The 22,500-nt window shown below is 52.9% G+C and overlaps 1 protein-coding gene across 1 annotated transcript in view; it reads right to left on the reverse strand.

The window, feature by feature from the left end:
• The window catches only part of lig1 (ligase I, DNA, ATP-dependent), a 47,802-nt gene that overhangs the window by 9,809 nt on the left and 15,493 nt on the right, over window positions 1–22,500 (reverse strand). Inside the window, exons 6-17 of the mRNA XM_060857011.1 lie at window positions 21,734–22,018; window positions 19,981–20,131; window positions 19,680–19,790; window positions 19,534–19,590; window positions 18,926–19,098; window positions 18,247–18,413; window positions 16,772–16,848; window positions 12,016–12,107; window positions 11,701–11,797; window positions 10,576–10,661; window positions 7,037–7,152; window positions 3,538–3,633 (exon numbers count right to left, since the gene is read on the reverse strand). Coding sequence (XP_060712994.1) covers window positions 3,538–3,633; window positions 7,037–7,152; window positions 10,576–10,661; window positions 11,701–11,797; window positions 12,016–12,107; window positions 16,772–16,848; window positions 18,247–18,413; window positions 18,926–19,098; window positions 19,534–19,590; window positions 19,680–19,790; window positions 19,981–20,131; window positions 21,734–22,018 — 1,508 coding nt within the window. The remainder of the gene's footprint in view (window positions 1–3,537; window positions 3,634–7,036; window positions 7,153–10,575; window positions 10,662–11,700; window positions 11,798–12,015; window positions 12,108–16,771; window positions 16,849–18,246; window positions 18,414–18,925; window positions 19,099–19,533; window positions 19,591–19,679; window positions 19,791–19,980; window positions 20,132–21,733; window positions 22,019–22,500) is intronic.

A 22,500-nucleotide genomic window follows, 5' to 3' on the forward strand; every position in this document is an offset into this window, starting at 1 on the left:
TGTGAGTGAGTTAGTGCATGTGTGCAAGAGTGTGCGCGCGTGAGAGAGGGTGTGTGAGCGGGATGAGGAGGAGGGGAAGGGAATTGAAGATCAAACCATTCAGTCGGGAAGACCTGAAACACTATATAGCCCCATTGCAACAAAAACTCCAGGGATTACAGCAACAACGGGGCTGGGGGTGGGGGAGTCACAGCAACTGGGGAACTGCTACACCTCCAGGGGACTCTGAGCAGTTGCAACAACAACTTTGACAAGTTTCCCGAGTGCACAGAGACAGGAAATGAGAAGGAGGCAACTACAAAGCTAAGTTCAGTGTGTGGGCAAGGATGTGGCAAACGCAGGATAATGTCGGCAAATGGGAAGTCCATTTTGGCAGGATGCATTAAAAGGCATTAACTCAACGAGAGCTCTGTGATGCTGAGGGATCTGGGCTGTCCGAGGGCAGGAATCACAGAAGGGTGGTCTGCCGGTACATCAAGCAATCAGAAAAGCTGGTAGAATTGTAGCATTCATCATGGGGGGGACACAAAATAAAAAGATTACTTCAGATTGTGTGGGGACCTCAACTGTTCACAGAAACAACAAAGGAAGCGAAGGTGGGATTGACACATTTCTTGATGCACAGGGACGGGTCATGAAACCTGACAAGGACACAAGGAGGTTATGAAGAGATTTGATGATGCATTCCCTCAGAGGGTCTGCACATATCGGAACTCTCTCTCTCTCTCTCTCTCTCTCTGTGTAACTGGTGGTGGAGGGGCCGGGAGGGTTGGGAAGAACGAGACTCGTTGGAGGTGGTGAGATTTGTGACAAGCAAGGGGGTGAAAGGTTATCAGGAGTAACAGAGAATGGGGACACAAAGCGACAATGCAGATTAGCCACATTTCAGGATCATGGCTGAGTTCTGGAGCAACTCAGTTCTGGAGTTGTCCTTCCTTCAACTCCCAAGAACGCTATCCAACTCCTTTTTGGAGGGTCACACAGCGTGGAAACAGACCCTTGGCCCAACCGTCCATAATCCCCAAACTAAGCTCGTCCCACCTGCCTGCCCCTGGCCCATATCCCTCTAAACCTTTCCCATCCATGGACTTATCCAAACACCTTTCAAATGTTGTGACTGGACCACATACACTGCTCCCTCAGGAAGTTCAGTCCACACATGAAACCATCCTCTGTGTAAAAAATATCTCTTCTCATGTCACTTTTAAATCTCTCTACTCTCATCTTAAAAATGTGTCCACTCGTCTTAACATCATCCATCCTAGGGGGAGAAAAAAATCTATCATTAACGTAGGGCTCCAGTGGCGCAATTGGTCAGGGCGTGGTACTTATATGTCATGGGTGGCACGGTGGTTAGCACTGCTGCCTCACAGCGCTAGAGACCTGGGTTCAATTCCCGCCACAGGCAACTGTCTGTGTGGAGTTTGCACATTCTCCCCGTGTCTGAGTGGGTTTCCTCCGGGTGCTCCGGTTTCCTTCCACGGTCCTAAAATGTGCAGGTTAGGTGAACTGGCCGTGCTAAATTGCCCGTAGTGTTAGGTGAAGGGGTAAATGTAAGGGAACGGGTCTGGGTGGGTTGCGCTTAGGAGGGTCGGTGTGGACTTGTTGGGCTGAAGGGCCTGTTTCCACACTGTAAGTAATCTAATTAACTCGATCAATACCTTCTCACAATTTTATAAATTTCTCTAAGGTCACCTCGCAACCTCCTATGCTGCCAGTGAAAACAAAAGTCTCTACCTATAACACTAACCCTCCATTCCCAGTAACATCCTGGTAAATCTCTTCTGAAACCTCTCCAGTTTTTTTTGAACAATGTTGTGGTTCTGTTCGCCGAGCTGGGAGTTTGTGTTGCAGACGTTTTGTCCCCTGTCTAGGTGACATCCTCAGTGCTTGGGAGCCTCCTGTGAAGCGCTTCTGTGATCTTTCCTCCGGCATTTATAGTGGTTTGTCTCTGCCGCTTCCGGTTGTCAGTTCCAGCTGTCCGCTGCAGTGGCCGGTATATTGGGTCCAGGTCGATGTGCCTATTGATTGAATCTGTGGATGAGTGCCATGCCCCTAGGAATTCCCTGGCTATTCTCTGTTTGGCTTGTCCTATAATAGTAGTGCTGTCCCAGTCGAATTCATGTTGTTTGTCATCTGAGTGTGTGGCTACTAAGGATAGCTGGTCGTGTCATTTCGTGGCTAAATGGTGTTCTTGGATACGGACCGTTAGCTGTCTTCCTGTTTGTCCTATGTAGCGTTTTGTGCAGTCCTTGCATGGGATTTTGTAACGCCACACTCACAGGAATCTGATTCACGAGAGAGGAAGAAAAGGACAACCAACTCCCGTTCCTAGACGTGATGGTACAGAGAACACCGAATGGAGAATTCACCACGAAGGTATACAGGAAAGCCACTCACACAGACCAAGTCCTGAACTACAAAAGCAACCACCCGAACACACACAAAAGAAGTTGCGTTAAGACACTATTCAAAAGAGCCACAACACACTGCAGCACACCAGAACTGCAAAAAGAGGAAGACCACCTATACAATGTATCCGCCAAAAACGGATACCCGCGCAATTTCATCAACAGATGCCTAAGGGAAAGACAATGGAACGAGGACATGCCACAACCCAAAGGACTAGCCACACTACCATACATCAGGAGCATTTCCGAACTGATGGCCAGACTGCTGCGACCACTACGACTCAGAACAGCACACAAACCAACAGCCACTCTCAGACAACAACTCACCAGGATGAAGGACCCGATACCCAGCATGAGCAAAACCAATGTAGTGTACAAAATCCCATGCAAGGACTGCACAAAACACTACATAGGACAAACAGGAAGACAGCTAACGGTCCGCATCCATGAACACCAACTAGCCACGAAACGACACGACCAGCTATCCTTAGTAGCCACACACTCAGATGACAAGCAACATGAATTCGATTGGGACAACACTACTATTATAGGACAAGCCAAACAAAGAACAGCCAGGGAATTCCTAGAGGCACGGTACTCATCCAGAGATTCAATCAATAGGCACATCGACCTGGACCCAATATACCGACCACTGCAGCGGACAGTTGGAACTGACAACCGAAAGCGGCAGGTACAAATCACTATAAATGCCAGAGGAAACATCACAGAAGTGCTTCACAGGAGGCTCCCAAGCTCTGAGGATGTCACCTAGACAGGGGACAAAACGTCTGCAACACAAATTCCCAGCTCGGTGAACAGAACCACAACAACGAGCACCTGAGCTACAAATCTTCTCCCAAACGTTTTGGAACAATATTCAATATTTTGACCTCGATATGTTTCCAATGGCAGAGAACACCGTGACCTGTCTCTAGTCCAGTCAGGATATAACAGGTCGATACGAGATAAAACATCCTCCTGCCGCAAACTAAATTATCATGCTCCCAAATTTAAAAGTAAATACAGTCCCATTCCTGCTTCCCATGTACAGTTCCTGTGTCCACACCCATCGCGTGTTTCCTGGCGACGCTGGGTGTGTGGGGGAGATGATCCCGTGCAACTGTACCTTGGGAAGTCTGTCGATGATGTCAGGGTACTTGGAGGTATTGTTTTCTTGATTACGGCTGTAGATGTGAATGTCTCCCGTGTCCAGGATGTGGATCTGAGAGAAACAGACAGCACAGCTGAGAAAATACACACACACACACACACACACACACACACACACACACACACACACACACACACACGTCAATCGGGCTCGGTTAGGGGCCACAGGTTACAAGAGTCCCGTCAGGAAACACACGGACTGAGACAGGACCCTTGCTCCCCTGACCCCCCAAATACCTGGAGGAGCTGTGACAGACTGAGACACGACCTTCGCTCCCCTGACCCCCAGTACCTGGAGGGGCTGTGACAGACTGAGACACGACCCTCGCTCCCCTGACCCCCTGGTACCTGGAGGGGCTGTGACAGACTGAGACACGACCCTCGCTCCCCTGACCCCCTGGTACCTGGAGGAGCTGTGACAGACTGAGACAGGACCCTTGCTCCCCTGACCCCCCAAATACCTGGAGGAGCTGTGACAGACTGAGACACGACCTTCGCTCCCCTGACCCCCCCAGTACCTGGAGGGGCTGTGACAGACTGAGACACGACCCTCACTCGCCTGACCCCCAGTACCTGGAGGAGTGGTGACAGACTGAGACACGACCCTCGCTCCCGTGACCCCCAGTACCTGGAGGAGCTGTGACAGACTGAGACAGGACCCTCGCTCCCCTGACCCCCCGGTACCTGGAGGAGCGGTGACAGACTGAGACAGGACCCTCGCTCCCCTGACCCCCCAGTACCTGGAGGGGCTGTGACAGACTGAGACAGGACCCTCGCTCCCCTGACCCCTCCAGTACCTGGAGGAGCGGTCACAGACTGAGACACGACCCTCGCTCCCCTGACCCCCTGGTACCTGGAGGAGCTGTGACAGACTGAGACAGGACCCTCGCTCCCCTGACCCCCCAGTACCTGGAGGAGCGGTGACAGACTGAGACAGGACCCTTGCTCCCCTGACCCCCCGGTACCTGGAGGAGCGGTGACAGACTGAGACAGGACCCTTGCTCCCCTGACCCCCCGGTAACTGGAGGAGCTGTGACAGACTGAGACACGACCCTCGCTCCCCTGACCCCCTGGTACCTGGAGGAGCTGTGACAGACTGAGACACGACCCTCGCTCCCCTGACCCCCTGGTACCTGGAGGAGCTGTGACAGACTGAGACACGATCCTCGCTCCCCTGACCCCCTGGTACCTGGAGGAGTGGTGACAGACTGAGACACGACCCTCGCTCCCCTGACCCCCCCAGTACCTGGAGGAGCGGTGACAGACTGAGACAGGACCCTCACTCCCCTGACCCCCCAGTACCTGGAGGAGAGGTGACAGACTGAGACACGACCCTCACTCCCCTGACCCCCCGGTACCTGGAGGAGCTGTGACAGACTGAGACAGGACCCTCGCTCCCCTGAACCCCAGTACCTGGAGGAGCTGTGACAGAGACCGGACCCTCGCTCCCCTGACCCCCCGGTACCTGGAGGAGCTGTGACAGACTGAGACAGGACCCTCGCTCCCCTGACCCCCCCGGTACCTGGAGGAGCGGTGACAGACTGAGACAGGACCCTCGCTCCCCTGACCCCCCCCGGTACCTGGAGGGGCTGTGACAGACTGAGACAGGACCCTCGCTTCCCTGACCCCCCCGGTACCTGGAGGAGCTGTGACAGACTGAGACAGGACCCTCGCTCCCCTGACCCCCCCGGTACCTGGAGGAGCGGTGACAGACTGAGACAGGACCCTCGCTCCCCTGACCCCCCCCCCGGTACCTGGAGGAGCGGTGACAGACTGAGACCGGACCCTCGCTTCCCTGACCCCTAAAATGCAATCCCTGATGACCCAGCCCCACACGTCTATTTTGCATGCAGGGTGAATACTGGTGACTGTGACTTCTTACCAAGTCCACCCGGAGACAGGTTGCAATGAATTGGTCACCAGGTGGAGGGGGTCGGGGTTTGAAATGTTTAAACGTGAGAGAGAGAGAGAGAGAGAGAGAGAGAGAGAAAGAGAGAGAGAGAGAGAGAGATCCAAAGGCATTTGGATACAGAACTGGCTCAAAGGTAGAATTCAGAGAGTGGAGGTGGAGGGTTGTTTTTCAGACTGGAGGCCTGTGACCAGTCGAGTGTCACAAGGATCGGTGCTGAGTCGTCTACTTTTCGTCATTTATATAAATGGCTTGGACGTGAGGATAAGAACTAACAGTAAGTTTGCAGATGACACCAAAATTGGAGATGTAGTGGGCAATGAAGGTTACCTCAGATTACAACAGGATCTGGACCAGATGGGCCAATGGGCTGAGAAATGGCAGATGGAGTTTAATTCAGATAAATGAGGGGCTGCATTTTGGGAAAGCAAATCTTAGCAGGACTTAGACACTTAATGGTAAGGTCCTAGGGAGTGTTGCTGAACAAAGAGACCTTGGAGTGCAGGTTCATAGCTCCTTGAAAGTGGAGTCGCAGGTAGATAGGATAGAGAAGAAGGCGTTTGGTATGTTTTCCTTTATTGGTCAGAGTATTGAGTACAGGAGTTGGGAGGTCATGTTAGGCCACTGTGGGAATACTGCGTGCAATTCTGGTCTCCTTACTATCGGAAAGATGTTGTGAAACTTGAAAGGGTTCAGAAAAGATTTACAAGGATGTTGCCAGGGTTGGAGGATCTGAGCTACAGGGAGAGGCTGAACAGGCTGGGGCTGTTTTCCCTGGAGCGTCGGAGGCTGAGGGGTGACCTTATAGAGGTTTATAAAATCATGAGGGGCATGGATAGGATAAATGGAAAAAGTCTCTTCCCTGGGGTCAGGGATCCAGAACTAGAGGGCATAGGTTTTGGGTGAGAGGGGAAAGATATTAAAGGGACTGAAGAGGCAACTTTTTCACGCAGAGGGTGGTGTGTGTATGGAACGAGCTGCCAGAGGATGTGGTGGAGGCTGGTACAATTACAACATTTAAATTGCACCTGGATGGGTTTGGAGGGATATAGGTCGGGTGCTGAAAAGTGGGACTACATTAGTTTGGGATAATGGACGAGATGGACTGAAGGGTCTGTTTCAGGCAATACATCTCTATGACTCCATGAGAGAAGGGAACGTGACACAGAGAAGGAGGGAGGGCGGTGGAGAGATACAGAGAGAAAGAGAGAGAGAGAGAGAGAGAGAGAGAGACACATAGAGACATGAGAGAAAAGGAGGGAACGTGAAAGATAGAGAGAGGGTGGGAGAGACAGAGAATGAGAGGGAGGGAGAGAGGTCAGAGACAAAGACACAGATGGGGGACAGAGAGAGAAAAAGAGGGATGGAGACAGAGAGAGAGAGAAAGTAAGAGACAGAAAGTGAGAGAGAGAGACAAGAGAGGGGGAGAGAAAATAAATGAGAAAGACACACAAGGGGACAGAGAGAGATGGAGGGACAGAGGCAGGAGACCAGCTCTGTAAACACGGGGTCAGGAGTGACGCGAATGGCCAGGCGCAGTTCCCACCTGTGCTCTCTCCCCATCGTATTTGTACTCGCAGGTAAACGCTGCTTCATCGAACCTCTTCATCACTTCCCCAATGCCTTTCGTTGGGTGGGCGAGCATTGGTTTCAGAGGGATTCCTGCAGCATAACACCGTCCATTACACACCCTGCACTGGGATCACACTGTACACCCACACACTGTCCATTAAACACCCCACACTGGGATCACACTGTACACCCACACACTGTCCATTAAACACCCCACACTGGGATCACACTGTACACCCACACACTGTCCATTAAACACCGCACACTGGGATCACACTGTACCACCCACACACTGTACATTAAACACCCCACACTGGGATCACACTGTACACCCACACACTGTCCATTACACACCCCGCACTGGGATCACACTGTACACCCACACACCGTCCATTACACACCGCACACTGGGATCACACTGACCCATACACTGTCCATTAAACACCCCACACTGGGATCACACTGTACACCCACACACCGTCCATTACACACCGCACACTGGGATCACACTGACCCATACACTGTCCATTAAACACCCCACACTGAGATCACACTGTACACCCACACACTGTCCATTACACACCCCGCACTGGGATCACACTGTACACCAACACACTGTCCATTAAACACCCCACATTGGGATCACACTGACACACACACTGTCCATTAAACACCGCACTGGGATCACACTGTACACCCACACACTGGGATCACACTGTACACCCACACACTGTCCATTAAACACCCCACACTGGGATCACACTGTACACCCACACACTGTCCATTAAACACCCCACACTGGGATCACACTGTACACCCACACACTGTCCATTAAACACCCCACACTGGGATCACACTGTACACCCACACACTGTCCATTAAACACCGCACACTGGGATCACACTGTACCACCCACACACTGTACATTAAACACCCCACACTGGGATCACACTGTACACCCACACACTGTCCATTACACACCCTGCACTGGGATCACACTGTACACCCACACACTGTCCATTACACACTCCGCACTGGGATCACACTGTACACCCACACACTGTCCATTACACACTCCGCACTGGGATCACACTGTACACCCACACACTGTCCATTACACACTCCGCACTGGGATCACACTGTACACCCACACACTGTCCATTACACACCCCGCACTGGGATCACACTGTACACCCACACACCGTCCATTACACACCGCACACTGGGATCACACTGTACACCCACACACTGTCCATTAAACACCCCACACTGGGATCACACTGTACACCCACACACTGTCCATTAAACACCCCACACTGGGATCACACTGTACACCCACACACCGTCCATTACACACCGCACACTGGGATCACACTGACCCATACACTGTCCATTAAACACCCCACACTGGGATCACACTGTACACCCACACACTGTCCATTACACACTCCGCACTGGGATCACACTGTACACCCACACACTGTCCATTAAACACCTCGCACTGGGATCACACTGTACACCCACACACTGTCCATTACACACCCCGCACTGGGATCACACTGTACACCCACACACCGTCCATTACACACCGCACACTGGGATCACACTGACCCATACACTGTCCATTAAACACCCCACACTGGGATCACACTGTACACCCACACACCGTCCATTACACACCCCGCACTGGGATCACACTGTACACCAACACACTGTCCATTAAACACCCCACATTGGGATCACACTGACACACACACTGTCCATTAAACACCGCACTGGGATCACACTGTACACCCACACACTGGGATCACACTGTACACCCACACACTGTCCATTAAACACCCCGCACTGGGATCACACTGCACACCCACACACTGTCCATTACACACCCCGCACTGGGATCACACTGCACACCCACACACTGTCCATTAATCACCCCGCACTGGGATCACACCGTACACCCACACACTGTCCATTAAAAACCCCACACTGGGATCACACTGACCCACACACTGTCCATTACACACCCCACACTGGGATCACACTGACCCACACACTGTCCATTACACACCCCACACTGGGATCACACTGACCCACACACTGTCCATTAAACACCCCGCACTGGGATCATACCGTACACCCACACACTGTCCATTAAACAACCCACACTGGGATCACACTGTACACCCACACACTGTCCATTAAACACCCCGCACTGGGATCACACTGTACACCCACACACTGTCCATTAAACACCCCACACTGGGATCACACTGACCCACACACCGTCCATTAAACACCCCGCACTGGGATCACACCGTACACCCACACACCGTCCATTAAACACCCTGCACTGGGATCACACTGACCCACACACTGTCCATTAAACAACCCACACTGGGATCACACTGACCCACACACTGTCCATTAAACACCCCACACTGGGATCACACTGTACACCCACACACTGTCCATTAAACACCGCACACTGGGATCACACTGTACACCCACACACTGTCCATTAAACACCCCGCACTGGGATCACACTGACCCACACACTGTCCATTAAACACCCCACACTGGGATCACACTGACCCACACACTGTCCATTAAACACCCCACACTGGGATCACACTATACACCCACACACTGTCCATTAAACACCCCACACTGGGATCACACTGTACACCCACACACCGTCCATTAAACACCCCGCACCGGGATCACACTATACACCCACACACTGTCCATTAAACACCCCACACTGGGATCACACTGTACACCCACACACCGTCCATTAAACACCCCGCACCGGGATCACACTGACCCACACACCGTCCATTAAACACCGCACACTGGGATCACACTGTACACCCATACACTGTCCATTAAACACCCCACACTGGGATCACACTGACCCACACACTGTCCATTAAACACCCCACACTGGGATCACACTATACACCCACACACTGTCCATTAAACACCCCACACTGGGATCACACTGACCCACACACTGTCCATTAAACACCCCGCACTGGGATCACACCGACCCACACACTGTCCATTACACACCCCGCACTGGGATCACACCGACCCACACACTGTCCATTACACACTCCACACTGGGATCACACTGTACACCCACACACTGTCCATTAAACATCCCACACTGGGATCACACTGACCCACACACCGTCCATTAAACACCCCACACTGGATCGCACTGTACACCCACACACTGTCCATTAAACACCCCACACTGGGATCACACTGACCCACACACTGTCCATTAAACACCCCGCACTGGGATCACACTGACCCACACACTGTCCATTCCTCACCCCACACTGGGATCACACTGACCCTCACACCCTCATACTCCATGAATCCTTCCCTGTCCTGTGTTATCTCTGATCCCTGTGCAAACCCTGACTCCAGTATAACCCCTGACCACCATGTGAGCCCTGAGCCCTGCACTACACCCGACCCCCTCGTTAAACCCCCGGGTACCTGGCGTGAGGCGGCAGAGCTCTGGAAGCTTGTCAATCCCTTCCCTCAGGAGGACAGGGACGATCACGTCATAGTTGGGTAACTCACTGTGGGAAGGACAGGAGGAGAGCGAGAGAGAGAGTGAAGGTTTGTGTGAGAAACAGAGAGTGAGAGGGACAGCGAGAGAGATTGAGAGAGCAAGAGAGACAGTGAGAGCCGGGGGAAAGAGAGAGAGAGAGCGAGGGAGGGGGTGGGGGGGGGGGGGAAGAGAGAGAGAGAGAGAGCGAGCAAGTGAGGGGTGGGGGGTGAGGACAGAGAGAGCGCGAGTGTGTGTGAGACAGAGAGGGAGGAGAGAGAGAGAGAGAGACCGACAGAGCAAGCGAGGGGTTGGGGGGGGGGGGGCGAAGAGAGAGAGAGCGAGTGTGCGTGAGTGAGAGACGGGGGAGAGAGAGAGACAGCGAGTGAGGGGAGACAGAGAGAGAGACAGAGCAAGCGAGGGGTGGGGGGGGGGAGGAGAAAGAGAGCGAGGGTGTGTGAGAGAGGGGGGAGAGAGAGAGCGAGTGAGGAGAGAGAGAGAGAGAGAGAGAGAGAGAGCGAGCGAGAGAGCGCATAAGCGAGGGTGTGTGAGAGAGAGAGCGAGAGAGGGGGAGAGAGAGTGAGCGCATGCGACAGCGAAGGTATGAGAGGGAGCGAGAGCGAGAGGGACAGCGAGAGCAAGGCGAGGGGAGGGAGAGAGAGAGAGAGAGAGCGAGCGACAGCAAGAGCGAGAGCAAGAGCAAGAGAGACAGTGAGAACAAGGCGGAGAGATAGAGCGCGATAGCGAGCAGGAGCGAGAGTGAGAGAGAAAGACCCGAGAGCGAGGGGTGGGGGGGGGGAAGATAGAGAGACAGAGAGAGAGAGACAGAGAGAAAGAGAGAGAGAGAGAGAGAGATTGATCGATTAACGCTGTGACTGTGGTTACACCACCCCCTCCCCTCCCCCACGTCCCATCAACAGGCTGCGACAGGTCAACTCCACCCCCATCGGTGGGAGGAGAGTCAGGAGAGAGGGAATGAGGGGAGAGTGAGGGACGGAAGGAGAAGGGATGGAGCCAAGGATGGAGGGTGCCAGGGAGGGTCAGACACCGTTTCCTCACACTGCACTCACCAGTAAGCTTGCTTGAGCAGGAGGGTCTTCTCCTCGATCCAGGATTTTCGATTCTCCGCTGACATCCCCTTCCCAGCATCCAGGAGATCCAGGGTGTCTGGAGAGGACAGAGCAGGGGTGAGGGGGACAGAATGCGAGAGGAGGGGACGGAGGATCAGCAGACTTTGGTTAACTCTGCCAATTCCAACACGGTTCTCCCACTCCCACAAACAGACACACACCACACCATTGACCCCGACACCACCACCACCAAGGACCCTGTCGAGCCTCCCCCCAACCCAGGATTCAGGCAGGAGAAGGGAATACACAGCTTACCGGGCTGAGGAGGGGTCAGGCAGACCGCCTGGCCCAGAGCCGCAAGGACAGACTGCTCAGCAAGTCCAATCCGTAACTTGCCACTGAGAGACCTGAGTGGAGAGAGAGAGAGGGAGAGAGGGAACACGGTTAGAAAGGGGGAGAGGGAACACAGTCAGGGAGAGGGAGGGGAACACGGTTAGAGAGAGAGAGGGAGAGGGAACACGGTTAAAAAGGGGGAGAGGGGAAACAGCATACGCTGATAGACCTTCTATCACAAAATTGCAGAGGATTACAGCTCTTAGGACAGCTTTAAACACCGCGCTTACTCAAACGGCTAAAAGGGAAATATTATTTGCGAAACAAAGATTATATGAATATGGCGACAAACCGGGTAGATACTTAGCATTTCTTGCAAAGAAAAAGAAAGCCCCTCAAACTATTCCGACCATCAAGGAAAGTACAGGTACCCTGACTCATGATCATAAAAAGATCAATGCGACCTTTAAAGAATTTTATTCTGAACTATATAGATCGCAGGATTGTGAAGATAGGATTAGGAGGATGCAGTCATTTTTTAAAAATTTGACCTTCCCGGGCCTGACTCCGGAACAGGTGTCGGCCCTAAATACCCCTTTAACAGTCCAAGAAATACTTGAGGCAATTAGGCAACTTCAGAGCGGAAAAGCACCGGGCCCAGATGGTTTTCAAGCTGAATTCTATAAAGAATTTACAGGAATATTGGTTGACCCACTTATGGATATGTATAATTTTGCGCATAGTCAGGTCTGTCTCCCGCCCACGCTGAAAGAAGCAAATATTTCTCTTATCCTCAAAAAAGGAAAAGACCCAGAAGATTGTGCATCTTACAGACCAATATCCTTACTAAATGTAGACTTTAAAATTCTCTCAGAAATGTTAGCACTAAGACTAGAAGGGGTACTGCCATATATTATAAAGGAGGACCAGACGGGATTTATTAAGGGCCGCAGATCATCCAATAATATTAGAAGGGTCTTGAATATGATCCAAGCCTGTCATCAGGGAAAGATACCAGGAGTAGTAATTTCATTGGATGCGGAAAAGGCATTTGATAGGGTTGAATGGTCATATTTTAGGGGCGGCACGGTGGCACAGTGGTTAGCACTGCTGCCTCACAGCGCCAGAGACCTGGGTTCAATTCCCGACTCAGGCAACTGACTGTGTGGAGTTTGCACATTCTCCCCGTGTCTGCGTGGGTTTCCTCCGGGTGCTCCGGTTTCCTCCCACAGTCCAAAGATGTGCAGGTCAGGTGAATTGGCCATGCTAAATTGTCCGTAGTGTTAGGTAATAGGGGTATGGGTGGGTTGCGCTTCGGCGGGTCGGTGTGGACTTGTTGGGCCGAAGGGCCTGTTTCCACACTGTAAGTAATCTAAAAATTTATTTTACACATTGGAAAGGTTTGGCGTTGGACAGGTGTTTACCAAATGGGTTTCAACATTGTATAATGACCCCAAAGCAGCTGTTATTACTAATGGGTTAAGATCGGATGGCTTCAGTGTGGGTAGGGGCTGCAGTCAAGGATGTCCTCTCTCACCATTGTTGTTTACACTGATAATCGAACCATTAGCAGAAGCAATCCGGACTGATCCTAATATAACGGCCCCGAGGATTGGTACAGGTAAACACAAAATTACCCTCTATGCAGATGACGTTCTCTTATTCCTCAGTAATCCTTTAATGTCAGTGCCTCGTCTAATTCAAGTTATTAATACATTTAGTGCATTCTCAGGCTATAAAATTAATTTTTCAAAATCGGAAGCCATGCCAATGGGTGGTCTGGCTATGATACCCCACTTCGTGGACGGATCCCCTTTTCCCTTCCGTTGGTCCCTGGAGGGCTTCTTATATTTAGGTATTTTTATCACGCCAGTATTTGATCAGCTGTATAGGGCTAATTTTGTACAATTAATGGAAAGGATAAGGCAGGACCTCCAGCGATGGAGAGACCTTCCGATTTCCTGGCTAGGGAGAATAGCATTAATTAAAATGAATGTTCTGCCCCGTCTCTTATATCCTATGAGAATGCTCCCGCTGATGCTGCCAAGGATAGCCCTACGTAAATTATATGGCTGGTTGGGCTCCTTTATTTGGAACCATAGACGGCCCCTTATTAAGCTGAAGAAGCTACAGCTTCCACAGGCAAGGGGAGGACTGGACTTCCCAGACTTCAGGAAATATCAGTTAAGCTCCCTACTAAGTTACATAGCTGATTGGGTTTCATCTGATCCACAATCAATTTGGCTGGATATCGAAGCCTCCCAAGTAAAATACCCACTTAATAACCTTTTATTTTCAGATAAGAGGAAAATCATTACAGACCACTGTAAAAATCCCATAATATTAAACACAATTAAGGCCTGGAATATAATGCGGCAAAATGAGGGTAACTCACATAAAACATCCCCCATGCACCAATAGTAGGCGCATGGGGATTCCAACCGGGGATTACAGATGCCACCTTTAAACTCTGGAGATCCAGGGGTATCTCATGCTTAGGGGACCTATTTAAAGATGGGATCCTGATGTCCTTTGAGCAGCTGCGTCTGAAATTCGGAATACCTAATGGGGATCTCTTTCGATACTTCCAAGTTCGAGATTATATACAGAGGAAGACTACATTAATAGATAGTCTTTATAAATCAGACAGAGAACGTAATGTCTTACGACCAGCGGGGGCATCCTCCGTTAGTACTATATACCATTTGCTACATGATGGAGTCTCAGGAGACATGGATGACCTGCTTAAAACATGGGAGCAGGACTTGGGGCTAGAAATCTCTGAGGATATGCGGAATGACATTTGGGAAAATGCTAGAAGAATTGCTATCTGTAACAGAACTCAGGCTATCCAACTAAAGATACTTCATAGGGCCCATATAGCTCCGGCTCGATTGGCAAAATTTAAGGCAGGAGCATCTCCAATGTGTCCCAAATGCAAAATAGAGGTGGGTACTCTTGTACATTGTCTGTGGACTTGTCAGAAAATCCGCAGATACTGGACTAAAGTGGTAAATACCCTGACAGAAATTTTAGGAACGGAAATTAGGGTGGACCCTGTATCTCTCCTTTTGGACTTTTCGAACCTCTCATCTCTGGATATGCACGGGAAGAGACTATTTTCTATTCTCTCTTTCTGTGCAAGGAAAAATATTTTGGTGAACTGGGTGGCTGAGGGCCCCCCTGGTCTTTCAAATTGGCACAGATTAATTATGGAATATATCCCCCTTGACTTCCTCACAAATATGGTGCACCGAAAGACTGAATTATTTTATAAAATATGGCAGCCCTTTTTGAATTATATAAATGCAGATATTTCGGCCATCCTAACAAGGGCTTTTATTTAGTGAAGATTTCAGACCGGGCTGCTCCGGGGCCCCTTGGGAGAGGAATCCTGCGCGAATACGGGTTTTATTATATTTGATGTTTATACATTCCGAGCGTGTAAGAGACTTAGGTATACACTCTGGTTAGTTATAGGTTAGATTAGTAGAATGTTGAGGTTTTTTTTTTCTTTCTTTTTTCGTTTCTTTTTTTTTCTTTTTTTGTTTTCTTTCTTAAATTATGACTATTGTATATATGATTTAATTGTACATCAATGTTTGTATTTGAGAGTTTTGTTTATTTTTGTAAATTTGCAAAAATGTTAAATTTCAATAAAAATATCTACAAAAAAAAGGGGGAGCGGGAACACAGTCAGAGAGAGGGAGGGAAACACGGTTAGAGAGGGAGGGGGAACACGGTTAGAGAGGGAGGGGGAACACGGTTAGAGAGGGGGAGAGGAACACAGTCAGGGAGAGGGAGGGGGAACATGGTTAGAGAGGGGGAGGGAGGAGGAACACAGTTAGAAAGGGGGAGAGGGAACACAGGGAGAGGGAGGGGGAACACGGTTAGAGAGAGGGAGGGGGAACATGGTTAGAGAGAAGGGAACACGGTTAGAGAGAGGGAGCGGGAACACGGTTAGAGAGAGAGGGAGAGGGAACACGGTTAGAGAGAGAGGGAACACGGTTAGAGAGAGGGAGCGGGAACACGGTTAGAGGGAGGGAGCGGGAACACGGTTAGAGAGACAGGGAGGGGGAAACACGGTTAGAGAGGGAGAGGGAGGAGGAACACAGTTAGAAAGGGGGAGAGGGAACACAGGGAGAGGGAGGGGGAACACTGTTAGAGAGAGGGAGGGGGAACATGGTTAGAGAGAAGGGAACACGGTTAGAGAGAGGGAGCGGGAACACGGTTAGAGAGAGAGGGAGAGGGAACACGGTTAGAGAGAGAGGGAACACGGTTAGAGAGAGGGAGCGGGAACACGGTTAGAGGGAGGGAGCGGGAACACGGTTAGAGAGACAGGGAGGGGGAAACACGGTTAGAGAGAGGGAGAGGGAACACAGTTAGGGAGAGGGAACACGGTTAGAGAGACAGGGAGGGGGAAACATGGTTAGAGAGAGAGAGGGGGAACATGGTTAGAGAGACAGGGAGGGGGAACATGGTTAGAGACACGGAGGGAGAACACGGTTAGACACAGAGGGAGAGGGAACACGGTTAGAGAGAGAGCGAGGGAACAGAGAGAGAGAGGGGTAACGGGAACAGTCAGGGGGGAGAGGGAACACGGGGGGGGGGAGGGAACATGGTGAGAGAGAGTGAGAGGGAAAACAGTTGTGGAGAGGGTGAGGGGACACAGTTATAGAAAGAGAGAAAGAGAGAGACAGATGGAGAGCAAGCACGAGACTGAGAACGAACAACTCACCGAATCAGATATCGAGACTCTGAGTGACGACAGGCAACAAACATACCCTTGATCACCTCGATCTTCTTATTCATTGACTGGAACATAAGAAAGGTCAGAACCTCAAACTGTGCCTCATCCTCAAGACCCCGGGTTCACCAGCTAGACATTCACCACAGCCCCAAAACCTACTCCACCAACCCAGTCAATATCCCCAAAACCTACTCCACCAACCCCAGTCAATATCCCCAAAACCTACTCCACCAACCCCAGTCAATATCCCCAAAACCTACCCCACCAACCCCAGTCAACATCCCCAAAACCTACTCCGCCAACCCAGTCAATATCCCCAAAACCTACTCCACCAACCCCAGTCAATATCCCCAAAACCTACCCCACCAACCCCGTCAATATCCCCAAAACCTACTCCACCAACCCAGTCAATATCCCCAAAACACACCCCACCAACCCCAGTCAATATCCCCAAAACCTACTCCACCAACCCCAGTCAATATCCCCAAAACCTACTCCACCAACCCAGTCAATATCCCCAAAACCTACTCCACCAACCCCAGTCAATATCCCCAAAACCTACTCCACCAACCCAGTCAATATCCCCAAAACCTACCCCACCAACCCCAGTCAATATCCCCAAAACCTACTCCACCAACCCAGTCAATATCCCCAAAACCTACTCCACCAACCCAGTCAATATCCCCAAAACCTACTCCACCAACCCAGTCAATATCCCCAAAACCTACTCCACCAACCCCAGTCAATATCCCCAAAACCTACCCCACCAACCCCAGTCAATATCCCCAAAACCTACTCCACCAACCCCAGTCAATATCCCCAAAACACACCCCAACCCAGTCAATATCCCCAAAACCTACTCCACCAACCCCAGTCAATATCCCCAAAACCTACCCCACCAACCCCAGTCAATATCCCCAAAACCAATTCCACCAACCCAGTCAATATCCCCAAAACACACCCCAACCCAGTCAATATCCCCAAAACCTACCCCACCAACCCAGTCAATATCCCCAAAACCTACCCCACCAACCCCAGTCAATATCCCCAAAACCTACCCCACCAACCCAGTCAATATCCCCAAAACCTACCCCACCAACCCAGTCAATATCCCCAAAACCTACCCCAACCCAGTCAATATCCCCAAAACCTACTCCACCAACCCAGTCAATATCCCCAAAACCTACCCCACCAACCCCAGTCAATATCCCCAAAACCTACTCCAACAACCCAGTCAATATCCCCAAAACCTACCCCACCAACCCAGTCAATATCCCCAGAACCTACCCCAACTCAGTCAATATCACTCCCCAATCCACAAACTCAGTCAACGTCACACCCCCTTCCCCACTCCCCCCATCACTTACCCACCTCCCGTCCATGCTTCCCCCATCACTGAACACCCTACCCTCCCCGCCAATCACTGACTGCCCTCCCCTCCCTACCCCACCCCGTGGACTGACCGCGGAGCCAGCCATACGAGCGATGTCCTTGAGCCGGCTAAACACGCTAGTGACGGTGAGCGCGGCTGGGGGAAACATGGTTCTCTGCGTGCTCCGACTGGACTCCGCCACAAGGCCTAAGTCTCCTTTCTCCTGCGCCTCCACCTTCACCTTACTGAGCTGTCGGCCTGTAGGGAGACAGGGAGAGAGACTACGAAGAGTGTGTGTGTGTGAGAGAGAGACAGAAAGTGGGAGAGAGAGAGAGTGTGTGTGATATTGTGAGAGAGGGAGAGTGATGCGGATAGACAGAGAGAGTGTGTGTGAGAGAGTAACAGAAAGAGAGGGAGAGGGTGGGAGAGAGAGAGGGAGAGAGTGTGTATGGGAGAGAGAGAGAGGGAGAGGGAGAGAGAAAGAGGGGAGGTGGAGAGTGGGCGGCAGAGAGTCGGGGGGCATTCAGAGGGAGAGACAGTGGAGCGATACGGCGGGAATAGGTGAGAGGGGAGGGAGAGGGGTTCCAAGTGAGAGGATGGAGGGAGGGAGGGGAGGTTCACACGAGCAGGATGGAGGAGTGGGTGATGGAGGGAGGGAGAGGGAGTTTCAGAGAGGTGAATGAGGGAGTGGGTGATACAGGGAGGGAGGGAGGGGGTTTCAGCGAGTGGGATGGGGGAGTGGGTGACACAGGGAGGGAGGGGGGACTGACCTGTCGCCTGAGCCACAGCCTTCATGAGGACGGTGTCTCCGATGCCCAGCTCCAGACCCTGGTAGGCAGGTGCCAGCTGATTCAGACACAGGTAGATACAGGGCAGGAGGTCGTCAGGGCTCAGGGCAACTACTGAACGGTAAAAATTACTCAGGGTCTCAATAATCTTCATCCTGCAGGAGGTGGTGGGGGTGAAACCGCACCCAGGAAACACACAAAGATTAAACATGTACAGCGACTAATCCACGGGAGGGGTAACTGTCCCCCATCACTGCCCCCTGCCCTTTAACCCCGGTGAGGGGTAACTGTCCCCCATCACTGCCCCCTGCCCTTTAACCCCGGTGAGGGGTAACTGTCCCCCATCACTGCCCCCTGCCCTTTAACCCCGGTGAGGGGTAACTGTCCCCCATTACTACCCCACACTCCCCCCTGGTGAGGGGTCACTGTCCACAATTCTTCCCATTCCCCCCCAGTGAGGGATCAATGTCTCCCATGAAACCCCCAGTCACTCTGACCGGGATCAGAAGCCCCTTGGCCCTCTCAGTGAGGGGTCAGAGTTTGCCCCCTGGGCGTTGGGATGGAGGTTGGAGTGAGCAATTGTCCCCTACCTCGCTGACTCGCTCTCGATCTTCTCGAAGGTTTGAGCCAATGCCAAGTATGGAACCCTGAATGGGGGGAGGGGGAAAACAGAATCAGATCGTGGTGACACCGTCTCGGCCGCCCCTTCCCCCCCTCGAACTGACCCTGGCCTGACCTCTGACCCTGGCTCCAGCAGGCGTCCGTGACTGGATGGTATCGCGGTTTAGACGGGTCATAGACGTTGGCTGGTTCAGACACCGGGACGGCTTTGGTGGGATTCAGGGACCTGCCAGAAAAAGCCACAGGATTGAGAGCGACCCTTCTCCGCCAACTACGTCCCCCCCCGCCTCCCCACACCCACCTCCCAAAGACCAATCAGCCCCCTCCCTCCATCTCAAGCTGCCCCATCATCAGAGCAGAGGGGACTCTCTCCAGCCCCCACCGCCTCACTCCCCGAGCAATCCGCACCTACCTACCTGCTGATGGTGCCACTGCCGGTCGAATCCAGGGTGTGGCCCCCTCGCCCCCCTCTTGGCGAGAGGGTGCCCTGGTCTCTGCCGGCCCCTGGCTGTTCCTGGGAGCTTCTGTCTCCCTCCTGGGTGGCTGAGGAAGAGGACTTCCTGGGAGCTGCGAGAGAGGGAGTTTAATCAGGATGTTACCACACCGTCCCCCGTGGACCCCAAACCCCTCTCCCTGTTCCTTCCCGTTCTACACCATCCCCCATGGACCCCAAACCCCTTCCCCGTTCCCTCCCGCTCTACACCGTTCCCCATGGACGCCAAACCCCTTCCCCGTTCCCTCCCGCTCTACACCATCCCCAATGGATCCCCACCCCTTCCCCCGTGGACCCCAAACCCCTCTCCCTGTTCCCTCCCGCTCTACACCGTTCCCCTATGGACCCCAAGCCCCTTCCCCGTTCCCACCCGCTGTACACTGTTCCCCCATGGACCCCAAACCCCTTCCCCGTTCCCTCCCGCTCTACACCGTTCCCCATGGACCCCAAACCCCTTCCCCGTTCCCTCCCGCTCTACACCGTCCCCCGATGGACCCCAAACCCCTTCCCCGTTCCCTCCCGCTCTACACTGTTCCCCATGGACCCCAAACACCTTCCCCGTTCCCTCCCGCTCTACACTGTTCCCCATGGACCCCTAACACCTTCCCCGTTCCGTCCCGCTCTACACCGTCCCCCATGGACCCCTAACCTCTTCCCCGTTCCCTCCCGCTCTACACCGTTCCCCATGGACCCCAAACCCCTTCCCCGTTCCCTCCCGCTCTACACCATCCCCAATGGATCCCCACCCCTTCCCCGTTCCCTCCTGCTCTACAACGTCCCCGATGGACCCCGAACTCCTACCCCGTTCCCTCCCGCTCTACACAATCCCCATGGACCCCAAACCCCTTCCCCGTTCCCTCCCGCTCTACACAATCCCCCATGGACCCCAAACCCCTTCCCCGTTCCCTCCCGCTCTACACAATCCCCCATGGACCCCAAACCCCTTCCCCGTTCCCTCCCGCTCTACACCGCGCCCCATGGACCCTGAACCCCTTCCCCATTTCCTCCCGCTCTACACCGTCCCCCGATGGACCCCAAGCCCCTTCCCCGTTCCTACCCGCTGTACACTGTTCCCCCATGGACCCCAAACACCTTCCCCGTTCCCTCCCGCTCTACACTGTTCCCCATGGACCCCAAACCCCTTCCCCGTTCCCTCCCGCTCTACACCGTCCCCCATGAACCCCTAACACCTTCCCCGTTCCCTCCCGCTCTACACCGTCCCCCATGGACCCCTAACCTCTTCCCCGTTCCCTCCCGCTCTACACCGTCCCCCATGGACCCCAAACCCCTTCCCCGTTCCCTCCCGCTCTACACCGTCCCCCATGGACCCCAAACCCCTTCCCCGTTCCCTCCCGCTCTACACCGTCCCCCATGAACCCCTAACACCTTCCCCGTTCCCTCCCGCTCTACACCGTCCCCCATGGACCCCTAACCCCTTCCCCGTTCCCTCCCGCTCTACACCGTCCCCCATGGACCCCTAACCTCTTCCCCGTTCCCTCCCGCTCTACACCGTCCCCCATGGACCCCAAACCCCTTCCCCGTTCCCTCCCGCTCTACACCGTCCCCCATGGACCCCTAACCCCTTCCCCGTTCCCTCCCGCTCTACACCGTCCCCCATGGACCCCAAACCCCTTCCCCGTTCCCTCCCGCTTTACCCTACTCATTCAATGCCTTACCAAAGAAGCTGTTGAGCGTGTTTTTGCTTTTCTCGCCTGCCCCCTGGGGCCTCTCACTCTCACGGGCCTTCCCCTTCTCTGTTGAGAGCTCATTCTCCAAACCCTGTTCCCCGTCGGATTCCTCGAGTTGAGCCTCCTGTCCGGTTTGGGGTCTGACTCCCTGCCCCTCCAGCTCCACGTCTCCGCTGTCTGCCAACTCCTTGGCCCCTCCATCATTTGGCAGCTTGGCCGGGGAGCCATGAACGTTCACACCTGTGCCCTCCTCATCCGAACAATCCCCATTTTCTTTGGGAATGGAAATGGAAATGGCCAGGGTGAGGAGGGATGTTGTGGGCAGAAAGGTATCACACGAACAGTCAATAAAGGAAATGGAGACCGGATAGTCACACACGACAGAACAGCACCAGGACTTACCCCCAGTTCAGTCCTCGAGCCAATGACAGTTGCATACAGACGCAGACCTGTGCTAACTGGCTGCATTCCACCAGTGTCTTATTGTTCCCGGGGCCCAGCATTTATCACCCCTGTCCCTCAGTACCCCCCTGGAGGTGAGAAGGGCGAACCACCTTCGTGAATCGCTACACACCACCCCCACCAACTCAATACCATTAGGTGTCTCTGAAGGGTGATGAATCTGTGTGTAGAGAGAGAGAGAGAGAGAGAGATGTGTGTGGCAGTTTATGGGACTATGCATGTACGTACAAGTATCTGTGTGTGTGCAAGAGTATGCAAGTGGACAGTATCTGTGCAGCTGCAGGAGTGTGCGT

This window comes from Hemiscyllium ocellatum, chromosome 49, assembly GCF_020745735.1.
Source record: "Hemiscyllium ocellatum isolate sHemOce1 chromosome 49, sHemOce1.pat.X.cur, whole genome shotgun sequence".
NCBI classification, from domain to species: Eukaryota; Metazoa; Chordata; class Chondrichthyes; order Orectolobiformes; family Hemiscylliidae; genus Hemiscyllium; species Hemiscyllium ocellatum.